Source organism: Caretta caretta, chromosome 4, assembly GCF_965140235.1.
Source record: "Caretta caretta isolate rCarCar2 chromosome 4, rCarCar1.hap1, whole genome shotgun sequence".
Classification (NCBI taxonomy): domain Eukaryota; kingdom Metazoa; phylum Chordata; order Testudines; family Cheloniidae; genus Caretta; species Caretta caretta.
The window spans coordinates 102873655-102894819 of record NC_134209.1 but is presented as its reverse complement, the minus strand read 5'-3'; the positions used below and the strand labels follow the sequence as shown (position 1 = coordinate 102894819).

General features: G+C 40.8%; 1 protein-coding gene across 2 annotated transcripts in view; it reads right to left on the bottom strand.

The window, feature by feature from the left end:
• Nucleotides 1–19573, bottom strand: part of LOC125635375 (tyrosine-protein kinase TXK) — a 37536-nt gene extending 17963 nt beyond the window's left edge. For both annotated transcript variants that reach the window (XM_075127937.1, XM_075127936.1), the window contains exons 1-6: nt 19499–19573; nt 7768–7819; nt 7453–7552; nt 5773–5984; nt 3457–3522; nt 2082–2136 (exon numbers count right to left, since the gene is read on the bottom strand). In XM_075127937.1, coding sequence (XP_074984038.1) covers nt 2082–2136; nt 3457–3522; nt 5773–5984; nt 7453–7552; nt 7768–7819; nt 19499–19514 — 501 coding nt within the window. In that variant the 5' untranslated portion in view covers nt 19515–19573. The remainder of the gene's footprint in view (nt 1–2081; nt 2137–3456; nt 3523–5772; nt 5985–7452; nt 7553–7767; nt 7820–19498) is intronic.
• Nucleotides 19574–21165: the final 1592 nt, after the last annotated feature.

Genomic DNA, 21165 nt, shown 5'->3' with positions numbered 1-21165 from the left:
CAGATGATGTGGTGGTTCCTTGTGGCCTTTAACTGTATGACTAAAAGAACAGTAACTTCTAAAAGGAGGTAATGTACTTAACACTTGTAGTGTATTGTACAATGCAGGTGATATCTCTTTTTTACAGCAGGAAGCTAAGTACTTTTCTGAGAACATCTTAGAGTAAATATGAATATATAAATGCTGAGTCATTCACCTGTGTGTGGATCACTGTTGGGTAATTCCAAGGATATTACTTAATGCAAGAGAAGCATTGATGCCTTTTGACTGTTGGATACTGATGTTCAAACTGTTCAAGCTTTACTAGCATGGTTTATGATATTAGAACACAAGACTTATATAGTAACATAATACTCTAATGATCTCTACCTAACCTCCTAATGTCTACAGTCATAGAGCTATTTACTATTTCTAGTTATTGGGGTCTTTTTCCTATATGGAGCTATTTCATTGCTTTATATCATTGAACTAAGTACACAAGCCTGGTGATATTATATGTTATGTTTGTAACACTGTGTTTGGAGACTACTTGTGCTGTACTGTACATTTTCTTATACACTCAGTACACCAGATGAATGGCACAACACCATGGATATAATTCACTGTTATTCATTAAAATACAGGTGACTATCAGTGGTAAGTTGAAGATAACTCATATTTAACATCTTAAATATATTGAACATTTACATTTAACCCAGTCCACTGTTTCTGTGAATGTTTATACTTCATTATGCTCTAATGCGATACAGACCCTTGAAACAATTAAAGAATAAAGAGCTAAAACTTCATGGCTATTTGGCATCTGTGGAAGGCCCAAAATATAGTGGAACCACTGTGGTGCTTCGTGCTTCTGTTCAGGGGACCAGGAGGAGAAAGGCCATAAACCCTGGCAGATCATCTTCATATTAATGTGGAAGGGGAATTGTGAGTGGGACATCTGCATGATAGACCTCTGGCTAGCTGGATTGTGACCTGTGTAAATCCTGTAGTCACAACCCTGTGTAGCAGGTTGCAGTAAGCTTTAGCTGTACAGTGTAGTTTAAGTGCTGTAGTCATAGCCATGCCATTGGCTGGAGGAGCAGAGTTAAATATCTGACTTGGTTAACCCAAAACTAAAGATAGGACATACAAATCTATAAATATTTGAAGGGTGATAATGCCATGGTGACTAGGAATCATTTAGAGTGATTCATGGGATTATAACTAATAGTAATGGAATGAAATTGAGAAATGGAAATGGAAAAATTAGACTGAATATCAGAAGAGTTCTCAGAGTTAAATATATTTGAATACTCTCCCATGGGAAGTGCTGGAAGCTCCATGTTTGGAGCACTGAAAAATAGACCACACAAATCACTAGAAAATATACTGTAAAGCAGGGTGGTAGACTGGATTATATAAGAGCTGTTATTTTTCCTCTTTAACACCTATAATTCTGTATATTTCTGTGCACTCCTTCTGGCTGAGCTGTATTTTATCCAATCCCTGTGTTGGCCCCTGAGCAAAACTCTGTTATTCTCTCTAAAATAGTAACAATTTGAAGTCATAGATACAGTTGTATTTTATATTGACATGCACTTTTCTTCCCAAGGGTTCCACATTGCTTCACACAAAATATATAAAATAGCACCAATAAAACACAATTGCCTATGGGCAGGACTAAGTGGGCCACAACATGCTGCATGACAATAAGAGGAGTAGAAATTTTAGTTAAGGATACTGGGGCAAACCTCTATGTTAACTAAGAGACTGTGAGATTTTTAATGTTCATACAGAGCAGACAGATTTCAGTTTTTAAAGTCTCACTCAAAAGACACGCACAGTAAACTGCATAGAACTCAGTTTATCTAATATGGAAGTTAGAGACCTAAACAGAACAAGTTCTACGGAGTCTAAGTATTCCATACCTGATGTTTAGACCACCAAGACATCCCTTCATTTTAAAGTACTCTATCTTATTGTACAGTTAGCTCTGGATTTAATTGCTGAACTCTTCATGATGCGTCTTGTAATACTGACAGAATAATTTAGATTGTGGGTAACTTTACAAACAATGAAAGTTTATAAACCAACTGAATTACCTCCTGCCTTAGTAGAAGTTCTGCCTGATTTCTGGTTATGTTTTTACAGTACCACCTACAATAAATGACCAAGAAAAGACAGCTAAATTATGTTCTGATTTCAAGCTGTTTTAATAAAAATACTTATTGACTCTATTGTAAAGAGCAACACTTCTTAACCATTATACTATTCCCAAACCAAAAACGTGGTTAATATAAAGCTATGGTTGTAAACAAACAGCTATTAATTTTAAACCACTTTATCAGACCATTTCAGCTATAATAATAACACAAACAAAAACAAGATATTTGTGAATGAGAAAATTCAGAGCTAAGGTTAATAAAACAATGGTGAAAAGTGAAAATGTTAAAGTCATAGTTTAAAAAATCAAAATGTCAGAAAGTCTGGAAATATTTAAAATTCCACTACCAGTTTTAACTTTGCCCCTTACTATCACTCAGCTCACCCTAACTAGTGAAAGAACCCCATTAGCTTCCTCATAAAATAAGTGTTTCCTGTTTCATAGTTATATTTTTAAAATGTGCCTATCCAGCATTCTGGGTCTCACTCGCTAATTTATTTTAAAAATTCCTACACAGTAACAATGTGAAGTGTGGTGGTTTCTTGCACATGCCATAAGAGTTGTTAGAGGGTCTAGTCTTCTGCCTTTGATAAATTGGCGGGTTTACAGTCCAATGTGTAGAATTTTTGCTCATATAGTGTCTCATAATTGAATATGTGATGGGATTGTGGTTGGGAAAAGAGGGCAACTTTACTGGTGTCAAGTCTAGCCTGATGATTTTCAATATTTTTTCCCATTTGTTGTATTTAAAGTTGAGACTAAGTAAAATCCTGGATATAAACACCCAGAAGTTTGGGAAATTTTGCATTTACACTTGGTGTCTCAGGCCCATCTCTGGCTAGAATATTTGAGAATTTTACTCTTCCTCACCAGTCAATGAACCTTAAATATGTTGAAGTGAGTACTGGCTATTCATTGAAATGTACAAAACAGGAAAAGATCAGAGTATAATAGTATCTGGCTGTGAGTGCTAGCAAATAGGAAACATCCAGACTGTGACATCTTGACTTACGCAAACAGATGCAGTTATACTATTTATTGTTTATGAGCTACCAGTGTTTATGACATTCTAGTCTCATAGCAAACAGCCATTGATTTGAATAGAGAAGAATCATGAAAACTGGAAGACAAATGGTGAATTCATTTTTAGGATGATGATTTATAAGAAAAAATAAGGGACTTAGTCCTGCAGTCGTTACTCAGGCAAACTCCTGTTGACTTCCAGTAAGGACTGAAAGATCAGGACCTAAAAATGTACAGTCCTAACCAATTCTCAGGGAGGAGACACAATAATCATTTTCAAGTGTACTTACTCATATGCTTCTAAATTATTTCGCTCGTTCTCAGTTACATAATTGCTGGGAATTAGGCCTTCATTACTAAAATAAATACAAATGAAAGATATAACACAATGTAAAGTATTACTGGGATTAAAATGTGAATATTTCTTTCACTTAAGAAGAGGGCAACTAACACTTTGGCCACATATTAAGTATGAGTTATGTTTCTGTGAATTCAGACAGTCATTGAAGGAAGACCCCAAGATTCTTCTTATCAACCTGGTGATTTTTTCAAAGGGCAGATGATGGGCAAATACTGACTGTATGAATTGTTCAGTATGGGACTGTTCTCTGGAAAACCAGAAAATGGGTGAATTTGTGTTGCCAGCTCTGCATAAGACCCACCAGGTGGGACTGAAGCCTAGATTCTACCTTTGAACGCATACGCATAGCCAGTGCACACATTAGAAAGTAGATTGAGTTGTATTATATATATATATATATATATAAAACCTACATTTTACATAATTGCCAATTATTTTAAATCCCACCTTCAAAAAGAACCAGTGCGTTCAAGGTTATTATGTATTTCAGCAAGCTTGTCACTGTACAGTTCCTAATTTGGACATACACTGCGGTTCAGATGCACAGTACACCAGATAACTGTCTAATCTCTGAACAAGGCAAATTCTTTTATATGTATCTGGTGGAGTATCACTGAGCCTCTAGGAAGAAGTGTGTTTAGAGGTGGGATTTGAATTAGGAGGGGATGGTTATTTGGCACATTAAAAAAAAGCAGCTATTCCAAACATAAGGGGAGGAGGTGTGGATTAAGACATTAAGCTGAGAGAAGGGGGACACAATGAAAGCATTACTGTAGGAAGAGGACCATAAGTGAAGTTCAGATCCAGACTTTTTTTAAAGTTCAGGGGTATTTGGATCTAGGATTTTGGTTCAGGCAGACCTAACTCCAAAAACAATATTTTACTGAATTACATACCCTTTCTACAATTCTGCTCTCAGCCACAATGGTGCAACCCTAGTAACTTCAATATATCACTGTATGAAACTAGATGGGAAGATAGGCACAAGTGTGACTGAGAGCAGAAATTTGCTTAATTGTCGTTCATCTCTCTAGCTCAGAGGTGGGCAAACTACGGCTCACAGGACTGTCCTGCCTGGCCCCTGAACTCCTGGCCCGGGAGGCTGTCCCTCCTCCCCTGCAGCCACGCCGCTGTGCGGTGCAATGCTCTGTGCTGCATGGCGCGGCTGCCTCTCTTGGTGCAGCCGCACTGCCAGCCACCGATTCTCCAGGCAGTGCGGTAAGGGGGCAGGGAGTAGGGGTGGGGTTGGATAGAGGGCAGGAGAGTTCAGGGGGTGTCAGGGGCATGGATAGGGGTCAGTGTGGTCAGAGGGTGGGGAATGGGGGTTGAATGGGGGCAGGGGTCCCAGGGGGGCAGTCAGGAAGGAAAGGAGGGGTTGGATGGGGCAGCAGGGGGCAGTCAGGGGACAGGGAGCGGTCAGGGGACAGGGAGCGGGGGGGTGGGTGGGGCAGGTGTTCCACGGGGCTGGCAGTCAGGAAGGAGAGGGGGTTTGGATGGGGTGGCAGTTGAGGCAGGGGGTCCTGGGGCTGTCAGGAGACCGAGAGCAGGGGGGTGGGGCAGGGGTCCCCGGGGGGCCATCAGGGAACAGGGGGTTGGATGGGGCAGGAGTCCTGGGGGGGCTGTCAGGTGGCAAGAAGCAGGGGGGTCAGATAGGGGGCAGGGGCCGGCCATATCTGGCTGTTTGAGGAGGCACAGCCTCCCCTAACCAACCCTCCATATAATTTCAGAAAACCGATGCGGCCCTCAGGCCAAAAAGTTTGCCCACCCCTGATCTAGCTACCTATATGACTGTAGCTGCTATTTTATCTGAATGCCATTCCGTCACACTCACATAAACTTTCTTCTGATTCACTGTATTGTAAAATACTTTACAAAGTAAGTATGAAGCACCAGATTTTCAAAAGAGCTCGGCACCCAACAGGTCCTAAATGAAGTTGCCAGGTTTCCAGAACTGCTCAGCAGCCAGCAACTCACTCTCTTCTCAAATTCCCAAATACTGTTCTTGTTTAGCCTGGTGTGTGTCTGTCTAGATTCTAGATTCCCATTATTCTCAATGGGAGATGCTGTGTGCTGAATGTTTTTCAAAATCTGGCTGCTTCATATAGATGCCTAACTGGGAGCTGAACACTTTAAAATCGGGCCCTAAAATATATTTATGCCTCTAATTTTTGTATTTTTGTTTTTTGGGGGTTTTTTTAGGAAGATAAATAGAAACAAATGGGTCCAAACATGCCTCCTCTCTTACCCGTACTGGTCTCTTGCCTTCCACCAGTGGGGGTCATACTTCTCAAGGATAATGTATTCTTCTGATTTCCTGAGTGTTAAGTCACAGGGTCCTTTGGCAAAAAAATCATAGAGTGCAATGACTCTGATTTTCTCTTCATACTCTCCAGGGATCTGTGGGGGTAACGCTGGTGGTGGCTTCCTTTTTGATTGCTGAACAAATTGCCTGTCATGCTGTTGAGAGAAAAAAGTATCATAATTGGTTTGCATTTCTTTCCCTGCTTATTATTAGTATTATTAGTAGTAGTAGTATTTTATTTTATTTTTATGTTGTCTCTGTTCCTGAAAGAAACTGATAACGATTCCTTCCTCCCTACGCCTTATCATCCGGTCAGTTGCACTTGCAAGAAGGCAACAGAGTACTGTTGATTGCACTTGGATAACTGTTACTCAAGCCAAAGTTACACTGACAAATAAATAAATAATATGCATGTAGTGTGACTGTAGCCAAAGTAGAGCATTTCCCCCACCAAAGTGCTTGCAGTTACATTAATGCGGTATGAATTCTGGGACAGCTCCTCAGCTGATGTAAATCAGAATAGCTCCATTGAATTACACCAGCTGGGTTTGGAGAACACTGCATACATGCTTAACATATCAGCAGGAATACAAACATTTTGTTTTGCATGAACATAGGGCCTGGTTTTGCGCTCAGTTACACTGTTGTAAAGTTGGGAGGAACTCATTGAAGTCCGTAGAGTTAGGCCAAATGAAAGTAAGACCATACTCAGGTCTTTCGTGTCTGGAAAAAATACATAACAATGTAAATCTTCTAAATCTTTGCACTCTTATTAAAATACTCTTTACAATATTTATATGAAGTATGTATTACTGCAACTTTAAAGATTTGGCAGGGAGTTAGTTACACTAGTGCAGTGGTTCTCAAACTTTTTTTTCACGGACCACTTGAAGGTGATCTCAGTGGAGGGTCTCAGTGGACCACTTAATGATCTTTCCAAATGTTATTTGTACCGTTAGCTAACTATTGTAAAGCACTTTGGATAAAAGGATTATATAAAAAAACCCTTAATAATAATTAACTTTTTTTGTTCTACAAATAAAAGCACACAACTCATATTTTAATATCAGTAGTCTTACCTTTCTGTTGCAATGGATGTGCCTTCTCTCCCCAGCCCTGGCAGCCCCTGAGCTGGGGCTGGGAAGAAGGGGGGTCTCTCCCCCACCACAGCAGCCACACAGCTGAGGCTGGGAAGGAGGGCCGTCTCTTTCCGGCAGCCGGAACCCTGGAGCTGAGGAAAGTCGCCTCTTTCTCCGGCCGCCGCAGCCCTGCACGTCCCAAATTCCCCCCACCCCTTCTATTCACCCCACTGCCCCCTCCCACTTACCCCCATTTCCTCCAAGGCCACCACCTCACCTTACATGTGTGTCTTCTCCAGGGTCCAGGCACCTACTAATTTGGTGGGTGGCCCTTCATTTTCTTGTGTGCAGCCACCCAGGCATGCACCTTAGAAGGAACTATCCATGGACCACCTAAATGGAGTTCATGGACCACTATCCACGGACCACAGTTTGAGAACCTCTGCACTGGTGCCTGCTCTGGCATATATTCAGTGTCTGGACTTGGATACGTCATTTAATCTCTTTGTCCTTCAGTTTTCTGAATCTGTATGATTTTACTTACTCTGTGCTTTTGGGTAGACACATAGGAGAGCTGTTGTGACATTGCGTATCCAGCCATCAAGCCTTCATCATTGTCCAGGCTCAACTTTGTCCTCACTGCTCTAATTTTGGAGAATAAAAACAGTGCTTATGAGAATATATATCACCAAACAGATTAGCTGTGGGAGAGGGAAAAGGTCTGTAAATGTTTAAAATTTCAGCAGATTTACTGAAAACTGAGGGGTTTTAGAAGCTTTTATATGTGACTAGTTTGAAAGCAAATGACTTATTCTGATTAGCTTAATTACTGGCAAGTTGAAGCTAAACTTTGAGTTACCTTTTCTGCACCGAACAGCAGCAGCAGCAAAAAGCAGACTGGATGGTGTGATCTGAAAAGAAGAACATTTCTGTATTTTTAGTACTGTTTTTGGTTTACTGCACTGAAGTGTGTAATAGGTTCTCTGCTGTGGACTTGCTGTGAGACTCTGGGCTAGTCACTTTGGACCAGATTGTGGAACATTTACTCATGGGAATAGTCCAATTGAAACCAGTGGAACTACTTGAGTGCTCGCCAGCGTAAGGAAGGACTCCACAATCGAACCCCTAATCTCTCTGTGCCTCAGTTTCCTCATCTGTTAAAATTGAAGTTATCAGTGCTTTCCCACTTCTGTAAAGCACTTTGAGATCTACAGATGAAAAACACTATACAGGTGCTAAGTATTATTCCTATTTACAGATGGATAAATTATTAACCACAGTGAGCAGTACAATAATAAAATACTGATTAGGATATTTTTTTCTTAATGAATACATAGCACCAGAAGAGCCTCTGATGTTACAAATGTCCTCTTGTGAGGTGTGAAAAATCTGAAGAACCAACCTGGCATCCCTACACATTTTTTATGTTGAGCTCCCTATTCATGTTTTGCCATGTTTTGCTTGTAGTGTAGTCACCGTTCTTGGCTAAGATTTAAGAGAAACCCTGTGTGATGATACTCGATTGTTTTAATCAGTGTGGAAGCTAGATATCCAAGCAGTGCTACAGGTTCCTTCTGTATGCAGCAGCAACCTTTATATCCTTCACAAGTGAGTCCTGTCTCTTCTTTTCCACAGTGGACACTACATTCTTGTCATTAGAAGATGCTCTAAAGACACATATTAGGTAGTGTCCCTCCCTTAGGACTGAGTATTTTTCCAAGTTTATCTTTCATGCGTGTTCTTTTCAAAGTCACACTAATGTGTTCAGTTTTTTTATTCCCTCTTCACCATTTTTGGTTTGTTTATACCCCCTATCTGGGATGATGACCCAGTTTCATTTAATTTACATGTGAGGGATTTGGATGAAATATTTCGGTGTAAGTAATAAGAACATCCATTTTCTATGTAGTCTAAGTCTAGATAAGAGAGGAAGTATAGTATAATGGTTAGCACATAGGCCTCTGAGTTAGAGCTCTTAAGTGTTAGTCCTAGCTCTACCATGTTTTCACTGTGTGAGCATGGGCAAGTTACTTATAAGTTAACCTCTCTCTGCTTCATTTTTTCCATCTCTAAAATGGAAATAGGACATTGTAAGAATTAAGTAATGTTTGTAAAAGAGCTTTGGCATCTTTTGCTGTATAATCTCAGTGCAAATCATTATTATAAGTCTTTCAGGTATAGAAGCCTTACAAAACAAGAGCTCAAATCTGATCTCAAGAGTTAGTCATGCATTCCTATTTATCTTGTATCACAGTTGCTGTGTTTATGCAATTCCTCATATGCTGCTTGCAAATGAACAAGTGGAGAGAAGACACCTAATGGGGTCAGCTGCAGCAAGACAACTGACCTTTACTCTGACCTAATTTCTGGATGGATGACACCTGGGGTGGGAAAGGGGCTTTAGCTGGGTTTCTTGGTTGGAGGTTGCATGACCTTTAGGCAGCTGAAAGAGAAGGAAAAGTTAGGTAGCTGAGATATGGCTGGGATGTTCCCATAACCACGAGGTTGTGGGTGGGTTAGGCAGCTGTTTTGGAACTGGAGGGAGCTGCTTGAGTTGGAGTCATTTTAAAGATGAGTATATGTTAGCATAGCACCGCAACAAAGTTTACTAAGAATCTGTGTAGCATAGCATTCAAAAGGTTAAGTGGCCTTATTACACCTGGTGAAACTTGAATTATTTGACCAATAAAGAAAGATACAGTATTTAACAAATCTCACACTATAAAAAGGGAAAGAGAAGGGCAAACTTCAGGGAGATAAGATCAAAATTAGTTCTTAGTCAGAAGAGGAAGAAACCTGTGGCTTATGCTTGTTTTGCTTTGAAAAGTTACCAGTGAAGCTTGTGGGGGCAAATTGCCATCGACCATGACATCCTGTGAAGAGCCTATGGTGTGGGACTTTGACAAGCCCATTTTAAATCACAAGATATCATAAACCGCTTGATAAAAGTTTCCAGTGACGGCTATGGAAAATATGAGGATTGGAAATGCCCAAGCCAGCTGACATTAACAATTTTTTTAAAGAAGCCAGACTAAAAAAGGTATGTGCAGTGTGATCAGTTTGCTGCATTACTTTCCATTGTACATGAAGCTATCACCTTGCCATATAAAATTGTTACTGTTTAGCTTTGCCAGAATGTGCTTTCTCCTACTGGTGCTTGCTGTAATTTCTAGTCCATTTACTGTATTTTCCAGACAAGGAGCTATAAACAAGAAAAAAGAAAAGTGTTTTCAACTTTCAGTATCTTAATATCACTGGTCTATGTTTACCTGCAAAAGAAGAAATTCAGAGGGAAAGTCTGAAATAGAACTGAATTGATTACTGGAATGGCATTAGATGGCAGTGTGAAATTGCAGGTGCTGACTTTTGAATGAGGTGAACTGACATTTGGCCATTAGCGATCTCATGGCCTCTTTCATTAGAGGAAGGATGTTTAAATTCCAACTCGGGGTAATTACATACTACTTACCAAAACTCCCCGAGGTGTTTCAGCTGGGAGCAGTGTTTGCCCCTGACTTAGATAGTGTATTGCAACCATGCACTGTTAAAGAGCTTCTGCGTTCCACTACAAAGGTGTCTACATTTCAGTGATGGGTCACATAATCCCTGTATATCTTGCCTTAGTGCTGTGAGCCTCAATGAACATTTGTTAAGTACTTACCAGAGATATTTAGATCAGGTGCTGTAGAACTTCAAGTATTATTAAAACAACATTCTTAAGTACACTGAAAATCTGACTATAACCACAAATGCAAATAAATTCAGAGTTCAGGCTGGTTTGAATAAAGGTGGAATGTCAACCCAGGAATTTTCTGCCTTCACTGAATTTCAAACTCTTTCTGTAAAGTATAGGCACTTTCCACACTTGAATCTACTTTGCTAGGTTAAAAGAAACCAGCAGTAAATGAAATGTCTGTAATGCATTTTACATATATCCTAATCATATATTTACCAGCTAGTTTCTTATAGTGCCTAAGGAATCATAACAAACTTTGGGCTGAATCAGTAATTAGGGTGTTTCATGGTATGCAGTGTAGGTCCCTGTTCTGCACTCCTTACTTGAGCAACACTTTCACTGAGTTCAGTGTTTTGACTGTAAAAGAGTGCAGAATATGACCCATAATCCAATAACTGTGACCTAGAAGATTACCATCTCTTGCAGAGAAATGAGTGTGAAAGACTCTGAGACGCAGGGTGTTTCTGTGAGGTTTGCTGCCCTTCTTTTTTCTTCCTACCCTACCATGTTCTCCTCTGGTTCTGTGGAGTTCACAGGGCGTGAGGGACATCCCCAGCTTTGTAGAGGCAGATCTGTTTGCATGCATAGTTCCTGATTTGGCTGTCTGTCTCTCCCTTGCAGCACAGCTTCTGAAGGAGTTATTTTGTCCTTGCATTGATTCCCGCTTTGGCTGCTCAGTAGCAGCTGTAGAAAGACTCAATGGGAGTTAAAGCTCTGAAATGTATTATTGAAACACCATATTTCTGTGTGGAAATCTGACAAATCAGCAGGGGACAGCATCATGAAATAAGAAGTACTGTGAGAGCTCTTCAGAGACTACTGAGAGTTGCAGGTTTTAGGATTTGATTCCATGGGGCCTATTCAGGTGGTCTGTAGGCTGTCACATCTTGCGAAGTTACTTGTGAGGCTGCTATTTATACAATACATGTGACACTACTTTCTCATTCTGACGTCCTTGATTAGAGAATCACAGACCACTAAAGTAACAGAATAACTCATAGTGACCCTGCAGCCTCTATCAGGAAGAGAAGATGACCCATACCTGTACATCTAAAGTACCCACCACAAATGTCAAATTGCTTGGCTCTCCGTGTGAATAACTCAATTAGACTTGCTCACATCATAATCTTGTACTAGCAAGACAGGAAGTTATATACACACAGAGCTGACTCCAAGTATTGTAGCAATGATTATTAAAGTGGTACAGGAAGCCTGCACTTCCTGACAGAAGCTCATGCAGCATATTGCCTCACATAAACATCTCCACACTCTTTATTACTATTTTTTTTAAATCCCTCCATTCGAAAGAAAGAAAATTAACTTCATTTGGATACAAAAAGCCAAATTCGGTTTTCTTTAATGTACATGAGATACTTGCGAGATAAAGAAGAATTGATCACAGAACTAAACATTTAATGGTAACTGTGATGCTTGCAGACCAGATGCCAGCCTATGTCAAGGCCTCTTGGCATGGGCGGCAGGTGAACCTGACTATAACCACAAATGCATACCGCTTTGGGGAGGCTAGCCTGCCAGCCCCACCCCTTCCACCCAAGGCCCCGCCCCCTCACGCCAGACCCCTGAAATCCCCCTTCTACTGCATAAAAGGAGAAGCCCTGACTCTGAGGGGCTCCCGCGACCAGAGGAGCCCTGGCCCGCCTGCCCAAGCCATAAATTGGGCTGAGCCGCTGCTGCCGGCCCTCCTGACCCCCCCTCCCGAAAGCGCTAGGCCGAGCCATCTTCCCTCCTCCCCTGCCCCCACTGCCGGCCCCAGGTGCAGGCTGAGCCACCAGTCTCCCTGAGTGCCAGGCCAGCCATGGCGCAGGGCAGAGCTACCACCTCCCCAGCCCACAAGTGCCTGACAAGCCAAGTTGCCATCCCCTTGCTAGAGTCAGGCCAGGCTGAGCCACCATCCCCCTAGAGCCAGTTCCTCCTGCCCCTGAAGACCCTGCCCCCCATCGAGCTGCTGGCCCCAGTGCTCAGCAGAGCCTCACCAGTCTGCCGGCTGCTGGCTCTCTGTATCCCCTCACTCACACTGTTCCGAGGAGGAGGGGGGACATGGCAAGCAGCAGGGACCTGGGGGTGGGGGGGGCGTGTGGAGTGGAGGAGGCAGTAAGGGTCTCGGGGAAGGGCTGGGGCCAGGTGTCTGCCTTCCCTGATGATGACACCAACCTGCCACCAGAGCTTTCCCTGGCGTATTATACCTACTGCCCATGCCTCTTGGCCTCAATTGACAAATGCCTAGCTGGAATTCAGTCTGGCTCTCATGAGTGTTAGTAGTGTTAAAATATATATTAGATTCATAAAAATGTTTCAAATTTATGAAATGCTAGTAGGTTGCTACATACATTAATCTCACTTTTATAATTAAGGCTGTGAGTCTGTCACGGAGGTTGTGGAAGTCACAGATTCCATTACTTTCCCATGACCTCCATGACTTCTGCAGTGGCCAGTGTGGCTGACCCCAGGGCTGCCAGAACAGCGAAGATTTAATCAGAGGTATTTATAGTAGGGTTGTCTCTGCTCAGCTGCAGAAAGGTGGGGTGGGCAAATTTCAACAAGGTAAAGACGTCTCAAATGGATGATGAACTGCCCGTGAAGGAAAGGAAAGAACTGTTTAACTCCACTGTTCTGCTAGCAATGATATACAGAGCAGAAAGCTGGTCAACGACGAGCACAGAGGAAGAAAAATTTGCTGTCACCCAGAGAGCAATGGAAAGGTGAATGTGCAAGATATCGCTCCATGATCACATACCGAATGATGCGATCAGAAGGCGTACAGAGGTTACCGATGTAGTGCAGGCAATGTACGACGCAAAACAAAGATGGGCAGGTCATTTAGTGCACAGGCAAGACAATAGGTGGACAACTGCACCAGTGACTGGATCTCCAGAGACCACAAGCGACCACTGGACAGACCAAAAATGCACTGTGCCGATCCCATGACAAAACTCTTTGGCCAGAAATGGAAAGAACATGCTCGCAACAAAATAGAATGGTGTGGCATCGACTTGCGTTTGTGGAGGGATGGACAAGGACAAGCCAGACAAAGGTGACAAAAGTGATTTATAGTAGAAGCCATGGACAGGTCAGGGGCTGTGAATTTTTGTTTATTGCCCATGACTTGTCCATGACTCTTCCTAAAAATACCCATGACTAAATCATAGGCTTACTTATAATGTCTGTATCCCATTTATAAGGTAATATTTAAGTGTTTGCTCTGTGACTGCAAAAGTGTGTGTTTGTTCTGAAACCACCAGTCGGGAGAGAAGCATGTCCAAGTGTGAAATACTAGTTTTCCACAGAGGGTGTTATGTCTTCCCCACTAAGAAGGGTCATTGGAACCAAATGAACCATTGTGAAACATCAAAGAACAAAGACTTTGTTGATTGCTCTCCCCGCCGCACACACCCATGAAGAGGAGATCTGCAGGTGGACTCATCCCATCAGTTTGAACTCTGGGGGAGAACTGTATGTCTATGTTGCTTGTACTTGGAGAGAGCAAGATTTCTAAGCATAAACAAGGGATCCGCAGTGCCTGGCCTGGGTGAACCTTAGGAGTACTTATGGAGTTTGCATATTATAGCAGCTTCTATTCCCTTTTGGGACCTAAGACTGTAACTCATTTGTGTGTGTGTTTATCTGCTTTAACCTTGCAAATAACTCATATTTCTTGGATAATAAATAATTAGTTAATTTATTACAGAATTGGCTAGAAGCGTTGTTTTTGGTGTGGGATCTAAAGTGCAAGTGATCTGGGATAAGTGACTGGTCCTTTGGAACTGGGAATAACCTGAACATTGTTGTGATTTTTGATGTAAGGGACCATCTATCAGAAAGGCAAGCTTTACCTGGGTGGCAAGATAGGTTGGAATACCCAAGAGGACTGTCTGTGACACCATGTTAAGGAAGCTATAGTGCCTGAGGTGTCCACACTTGAAACTTGGTTGGGGAAATTTAAGTATAGAACTCACAAGCAATTTGCGGTGTGTGCCCTGTTTCTCAATAGTGTGCACTGGGGTTGGTACTCACACTCCTGAGCCACTACAGACATCTTGACAGTAACTTAGGTACAGGTGATCATGACTTGATCACATTTATAATGTGCAAACAGAATCAAGTCCACACCTGCGATATATATATCCTTCATGCTTTATGAGGGCCACTTTCACAAGGCTGAAAACAATTATGAGCCAAATCATCTGGGAGGAAGAATTTAATCATAAAAATATGAATGATAATTGGGAATTGTTTAGGAATATTTTCCTAGATGCCCAAAAAGCCATAATCCCACAATCGAGGAAGAAGCCCCTATTGATTAAAAACAGACATGGTTTAGAAGGAAAGTAAAGGTAATATATTACAAATGGAAGAAAGGGGAAGTTCATAGTAATGAATATAAATCAGAAAGTAAGAACTGTAGAAAATTGATAAGGGAAGCAAGGAGACACAGGGAGAAATCTATGGTCAACAGAGTTAAGGACAATATGAAGGAGTTTTTCAAGTATATGTGGAACAAAAAGAATCCTAACAATGGTCTTGGTCCATTACTAGATAGATATGGTAGAATTATTAATAATAATGCAGAAAAGGAAGTGTTCGATAAATATTTCTGTTCTATATTTGAAAAAAACAGATGATGTAGTCATATCATATGATAATACTCTTTCCATTCCACTAATATCTCAGGAGGATGTTACACAGCAGCTACCGAAGTTAGACATTTTAAAATTAGTGGGTCCAGATAACTTGCATCCAAGAGTTTTAAACGAGCTAATGAGTAGATCATTGGAATATTAAAGTTGATTTTCAATAAGTTTTGGAACACTGGAGAAGATCCAAAAGACTGGGAGAAAGCTAATGTTGTGCCAATATTTTAAAAGGGTAAACAGGGTGACCCAGGTAATTATAGGCCTGTCCTTCTGCCATGGATCCCAGGCAAGATAATGGAGCAGCTAATACAGGACTTGATTAATAAAGAATGAAAGGAGGGTAATATAATTAATGTCAATCTCAACATAGTTTTATGGAAAATAGATCCTGTCAAACTAACTTCATATATTTTTTGATGAGATTACAGGTTTGGTTGTACAAGGTAATAGTGCTGATGTAATATACTTAGACTTCTGTAAAGCATTTGACTTGGTACCATGACATTTTCATTAAAAAAACTAGAATGAAATAAAATTAACATGGCACACATTAAATGGATTAAAAACTGGCTAACTGACAGGTCTTAGAATGCCATTCTAAAGGAGGAATCCTCATCGAACTGGTGTATTTCTAGTGGGGTCCTACTGGGATTGGTTCTTGGCCCTACACTATTTAACATTTTTATTAATGATCTGGAAGAAAACAAATTCATTACTGATAAAGTTTGCATCTGACACAAAAATTCGGGCTGTGATAAATAATGACAAGGATTGGTCACTGATACAGAGCAATCTGGATCGCTTGGTATACTGTGCACAAACAAACATGCATTTTAGTATGGTTAAAGGTAAATGTATGTATCTGGTAGCAAAGATTGTAGGCCATAATTAAGGCTAAGTTTTTGCCACTGATATTTTTAGTAAAAGTCATGGACAGGTCACAGGCTTCCGTGAATTTTTGTTTTTGCCTGTGACCTGTCTCCAGCTTTCACTAAAAATATCCCTGACAAAAGGGGTAGGCTGGTTCAGCGCTCACTGCTGCAGGGGCTCCCAGGTCCCCCACTGCTGTGGTGCCTGGGAACTCTGGGGCCCCCCTACCTGTGGGGCTGGGCTGCTGTGAGGGTCCGCCGTCTGCCTGCGGCAGCTGAGCAACTGCAAAGTCCCCCCACACCAACCCAGGGGATGGGAGATGCAGGGGTGGGGCTGGCTTGGAGCTGCAGCTCCAGGGCAGAAAAAGTCATGGAGGTCAATGTGACTTCTGTGACATAATCATAGCCGTAGCCATAATTACATGATGGGAGACTCTATCCTGGGAAGCAGTAACTCTAAAAAAGATTTGAGGGCCATGGTGGCTAATCAACTATACATGAGCTCCCAGTATGACATTGTGGCCAAAAGGTCTAATGCAATCTTTGGATACAATCTCAAGTAGGAGTAAAGAGGTTATTTTACCTCTGTATTTGGCCCTGGTGTGACCACTGGAATACTGTGTCCAATTCTGGTGTCAACAAGTCAAGGATGTTGATAAAATTGTAGGGTTCCGAGAAGATCCATAAGAATGATTAAAGGATTAGAAAACATCCCTTATCATGATAGATTGAAGGAGCTCACTCTTTTTAGCTTAACAAAGAGAACGTAAGTGGTGACTTGATTACAGTCAATAAGTACCTACAGGGGGAACAAATATTTAATAATGCTCTCTTCAGTCTAGCAGAGAAAGGTATAATGTGATCCAAAGGCTGGAAGTTGAAGCTAGACAAAATTGGAAATAAGGTGTACATTTTTAACAGAGTAATTAACCACTGGAACAACTTACCAAGTGTCATGGCAGATTTCTTCTCCATCAGTGACACTTTTAAAATCGGGATTGGATGTTTTTCTAAAAGAGATGCTTTAGGAATTATTTTGGGGGAGTTCTGTGGCCTGTGTTATACAGGAGGTCAGACTAGATGATCAGAACAGTTCCTTCTGGCCTTGGAATCTGTGGATCTCTGAAATTGAATTTTGCCCATTGACTCTTATAGTTTAAACATTGTTTTTACACATTTTCTTCCTGAATTCATGTTGTGCTAGGGCATGAGCCAAACCCACTGAAGTCAATGCAAAGATTTTGGATCAGGCCCCTAATGGAGTAGCTTGCCCTTTGGAAAAACCCTTTGCATACACCAGAGGAGGTTGCTGAACAGTAATGAGCGATACTCACATACATGCTGCCTGCCTGCCTCTACCCTAGTTATGTGGTTCCAAGATTTCACAGTTTTTATCACTAATTTTTGTTGATTTCAGTGGGAGTCTTGCCTCAGTAAGGAATCCAAGAGTTGGTCCTAAATGCATTTTCCAAAGGGAACGTGTAGTAGCTGTTGAGATTTGAAATATTGTAGCTCACACACAAAATGGGACAGGGCACTGGAAAGAAAATGCCCTTTACTCCTTTTGCTGTTAATACGAAGATGTATTTTGCGTGTGACTTGTTTTCAGTAAGTAGTTGTTTGGGAATATGTCTGCATAAAGCAGCTGTGGTGACAGCACACTTTTCAATCCTTACTTCTCTGAATGCTGGGCTTTCACTTAAGCTACCAAAACATAGTCAATGATTTAAAATTTATGCCAGCTGAGGATCCAGCCCTTTGGCTTTACAGCTTGTCATGCATTTTGTCTTTGGTGGTAATGTTAAGAATCTCATTTCTCCAGCCATGATGTAGTTGGTAGTCTGAAACAAAGCTCCGTGTTGCTCCCAGATAAAAATAATCACAAGGGGAAAGTCAACCAGTCTTATAGCTTACCCTCTCCTCCCCAAAAGTGGCTGGAAGGAAAACACCTGTCATTAAAACAGTGACTAGTTATATGTATGTTCTATATATTATATGAAAATACCTGAAGAGATATAGGTGCAGGAGATATAATAATGGGAAATGAGTAACCAAGCGTACCCTAAGGCATAGTTAGTTGACATGCTGAGCAGCTGCCATCAGAGTAAACAATCTAGGAAAGGACCTGCAACTGGCTCTAGCTATGCACAGCAGAAGAGTGGTGTGCTGGGTGCCAGAGGAAGGGAGGGGGAAGAAAAAGATGTCTGTGGGGAGGAGGAGAGGCAGGTTGCTTGAGGAGATGCTAGAGAGACAGTTCTGTGAAAATTAAAGGTGGCATAATGAAAGTGCAGGAACCCTTTGATCTTTGATATGTTCCCATTGCTGCTAAATTCTACACTGGAACCACAAGCTAAGATTATAGGTGCTGCACAAAATTTTAGGACCCATGGGTGCTCTTTAAATTGATATAGCTGCCCACATATGTGGCCGATATACGCATAAGAATGTGTACCACTTCCTTCCTATCTCCTAATAAAAATTGCTCTAATTAGAATGGAATCTGTTAGCTAGACAAAACCAACAGCCAAGTCAGAAATTTGTTTTTCTTGTCACTTGTCTTTTATAATCTAATACTCAGATTTTTTTATTTTGTTTTGCTATTTCTGATAGATTGATGCTAAATGTTGATAATTAGTCTGATTCTAAGCAATTGTGTTCTTGTACGAAATTCTGAACAACACTTTGTTTTTCAAGCAGATTGAGTTACTTGTGTACATTGGCACATTGAGGGGTAGTCCGCCCACCTAACCTATCTTTGCTCATCAAAAACATCTCATTTGTGACATATTGAATGCCCGACAATTGATTAGATATTGCTTGCCTTTCATCCAGACTGAAAAAAATTATAAAATCATGTCCTGTTGGAAATCAACAGTATAGTTTGCTCCTAAAACTACATACTTTTTTCCAAACCAAATGTTGTTTTTCCACTAATAGAAAAATATTGAAATTCCTGAAGTTTTATCACTTAGCTCTTCATTGAGCTGAACTCGTCATAATCAGAAAGTTTGCCTATAATTCTGTTAAATTTCCCTGTCATGTCTATGCACGACACACTCTTAAGGACAGTCCTTTGGTTCCTGATCCTCTTGGGTTCCCCATTGGTTGTGTTCACTAGTCCGTATGTTGGTAACAATAGTAGCTTTGCTGAAGCCATCATAGCAATTTTGTGAAGTAATTTGGAAAGTTAACACTAACAATTTTAACATGCATATTAGTATGACAATTTAAGAGCAGGATAATTGGAAAATATGGTGATATTTATGCAGCTCATTGCTAACTAGTGTACAAAACAGAACATAAAGCATAAAATACATGGCCCACATTACTTACAGGTAGAAAGAATCATAGTTGATTGTCTGCTTGTATTCAAATAAAAATTTGATCCTTTCTTCTTCAGTTGTGTCGGTAACAGTAAAATCTCTCTAACTGAAATCCTAGCTCAGAGAAGAGGTATGGTTTAGCACAGGCAAAATTTAACCCCACCTACTTTCCTGTTTTTAAAAAAAAATTCAGAGGCTTGATACTAACCTCACACCAGAAGTATTTCCACTGAAGCCTTGTTCTTGTATCACATTTTGCTCTGCAACAGAATAACTCAACTGAAATCTAGATATCTAGTCTACTTTAAAAAAAAGTCTGAAACTAGAAAGAAGAGCAGACATATACCAGAGGATTCAGTGCAATTCAGGCAGATTTTCTGTGCCTATTGTTATATTAAACTAAGTTTTAACAATAAAAAGAATAAGAAAGGAGTTTCTGAGGGTGATTGAACTTTTCCAGGGAAAATTACAAGACAGCATTTACAGATTTCCTTTCAGAGTACTAAAAAGTTGAACAAAGCAACGGACTATAATGACAAGCTGACCCAATCCAAGATTAACAATTTGGAGCCCAGACTATATTTAAATCAAGTGTTTTGACGGAGGACAGCACTAGGAATTCAATCTTTACTTTTTAGATAAACTTCAGTAAAAATACATATTTTAAAGTACGTTAAAATAACATAACTTTGATTGCAAAGTCACAAATCAAAAGTTAGGAAATGCCAGATTTACAGTTTCCTATGAAACCTTAAGTCTACTCCTTTGTGTCCATCCTTTGCCCTGAATTTGGCAGGGATCCTGTGGGGAAAAAAGTATGGGATCATGTAATTAAAGACTATCAAAACAAAAGCTAATCAAAATACAGAATTTCTGATTTGCGGGAAATTTCAACATTTAAAAAATTCCTGACAAATGGAAATTCCATACAATTTTCATTTAGAAAACTGACACATGGTGTTTCTGAATTGAATCACAGAAATATAGGGCTGGAAGGGACCTCGAGAGGTCATCTAGTCCAGCCCCTTGCAATGAGGCGGGACCAAATATACATAGAGCATCCCTGGCAGGTGTTTATCCACCCTTTTCTTAAACATCCTCAAAGATGGAGATTCCACAACCTCCCTTGGTAGCCTAGTCCAGTCCTTAACTATCCTTATCGTTAAAGTTTTTCCTAATAGCCAACCTAAATCTGCCTTGCTGCAAATTAAGGCAAATACTTCTTGACCTATCTTCAGTGGAGAGCAATTGATCACTGTTCTTTTAACATATTTGAAGACTATCAGATTTCCCCCTCATCCTTCTTTTCTCAAAACTAAACATGCCCAGTTTTTGTAACCTTTTCTTATAGGTCAGGTTTTCTAAAACTTTTATCATTTTTGTTGCTCTCCTGTGGCCTCTTGTCAGTTTGTCCACAATTTTGGCTGTCCTCTGGATTCTCTTCAATTTGTCCAATTGTTTCTTTAATTGTGGCATCCAGAACCGGACACTTTACTCCGGTTGAGGCCTCACCAGTGCCAAGTAGAGCAGGACAACTACCTCTCATTTCTTACATAGGACACTCCTGTTAATATACCCCAGAATGATATGAAATATTCTCCCAGGATCATGGCAGGTGCTAAATGAAATTGTCATGATTCCGGTGGGGTAGCCCAGAAGTTGCAGACCCTGGAAGTC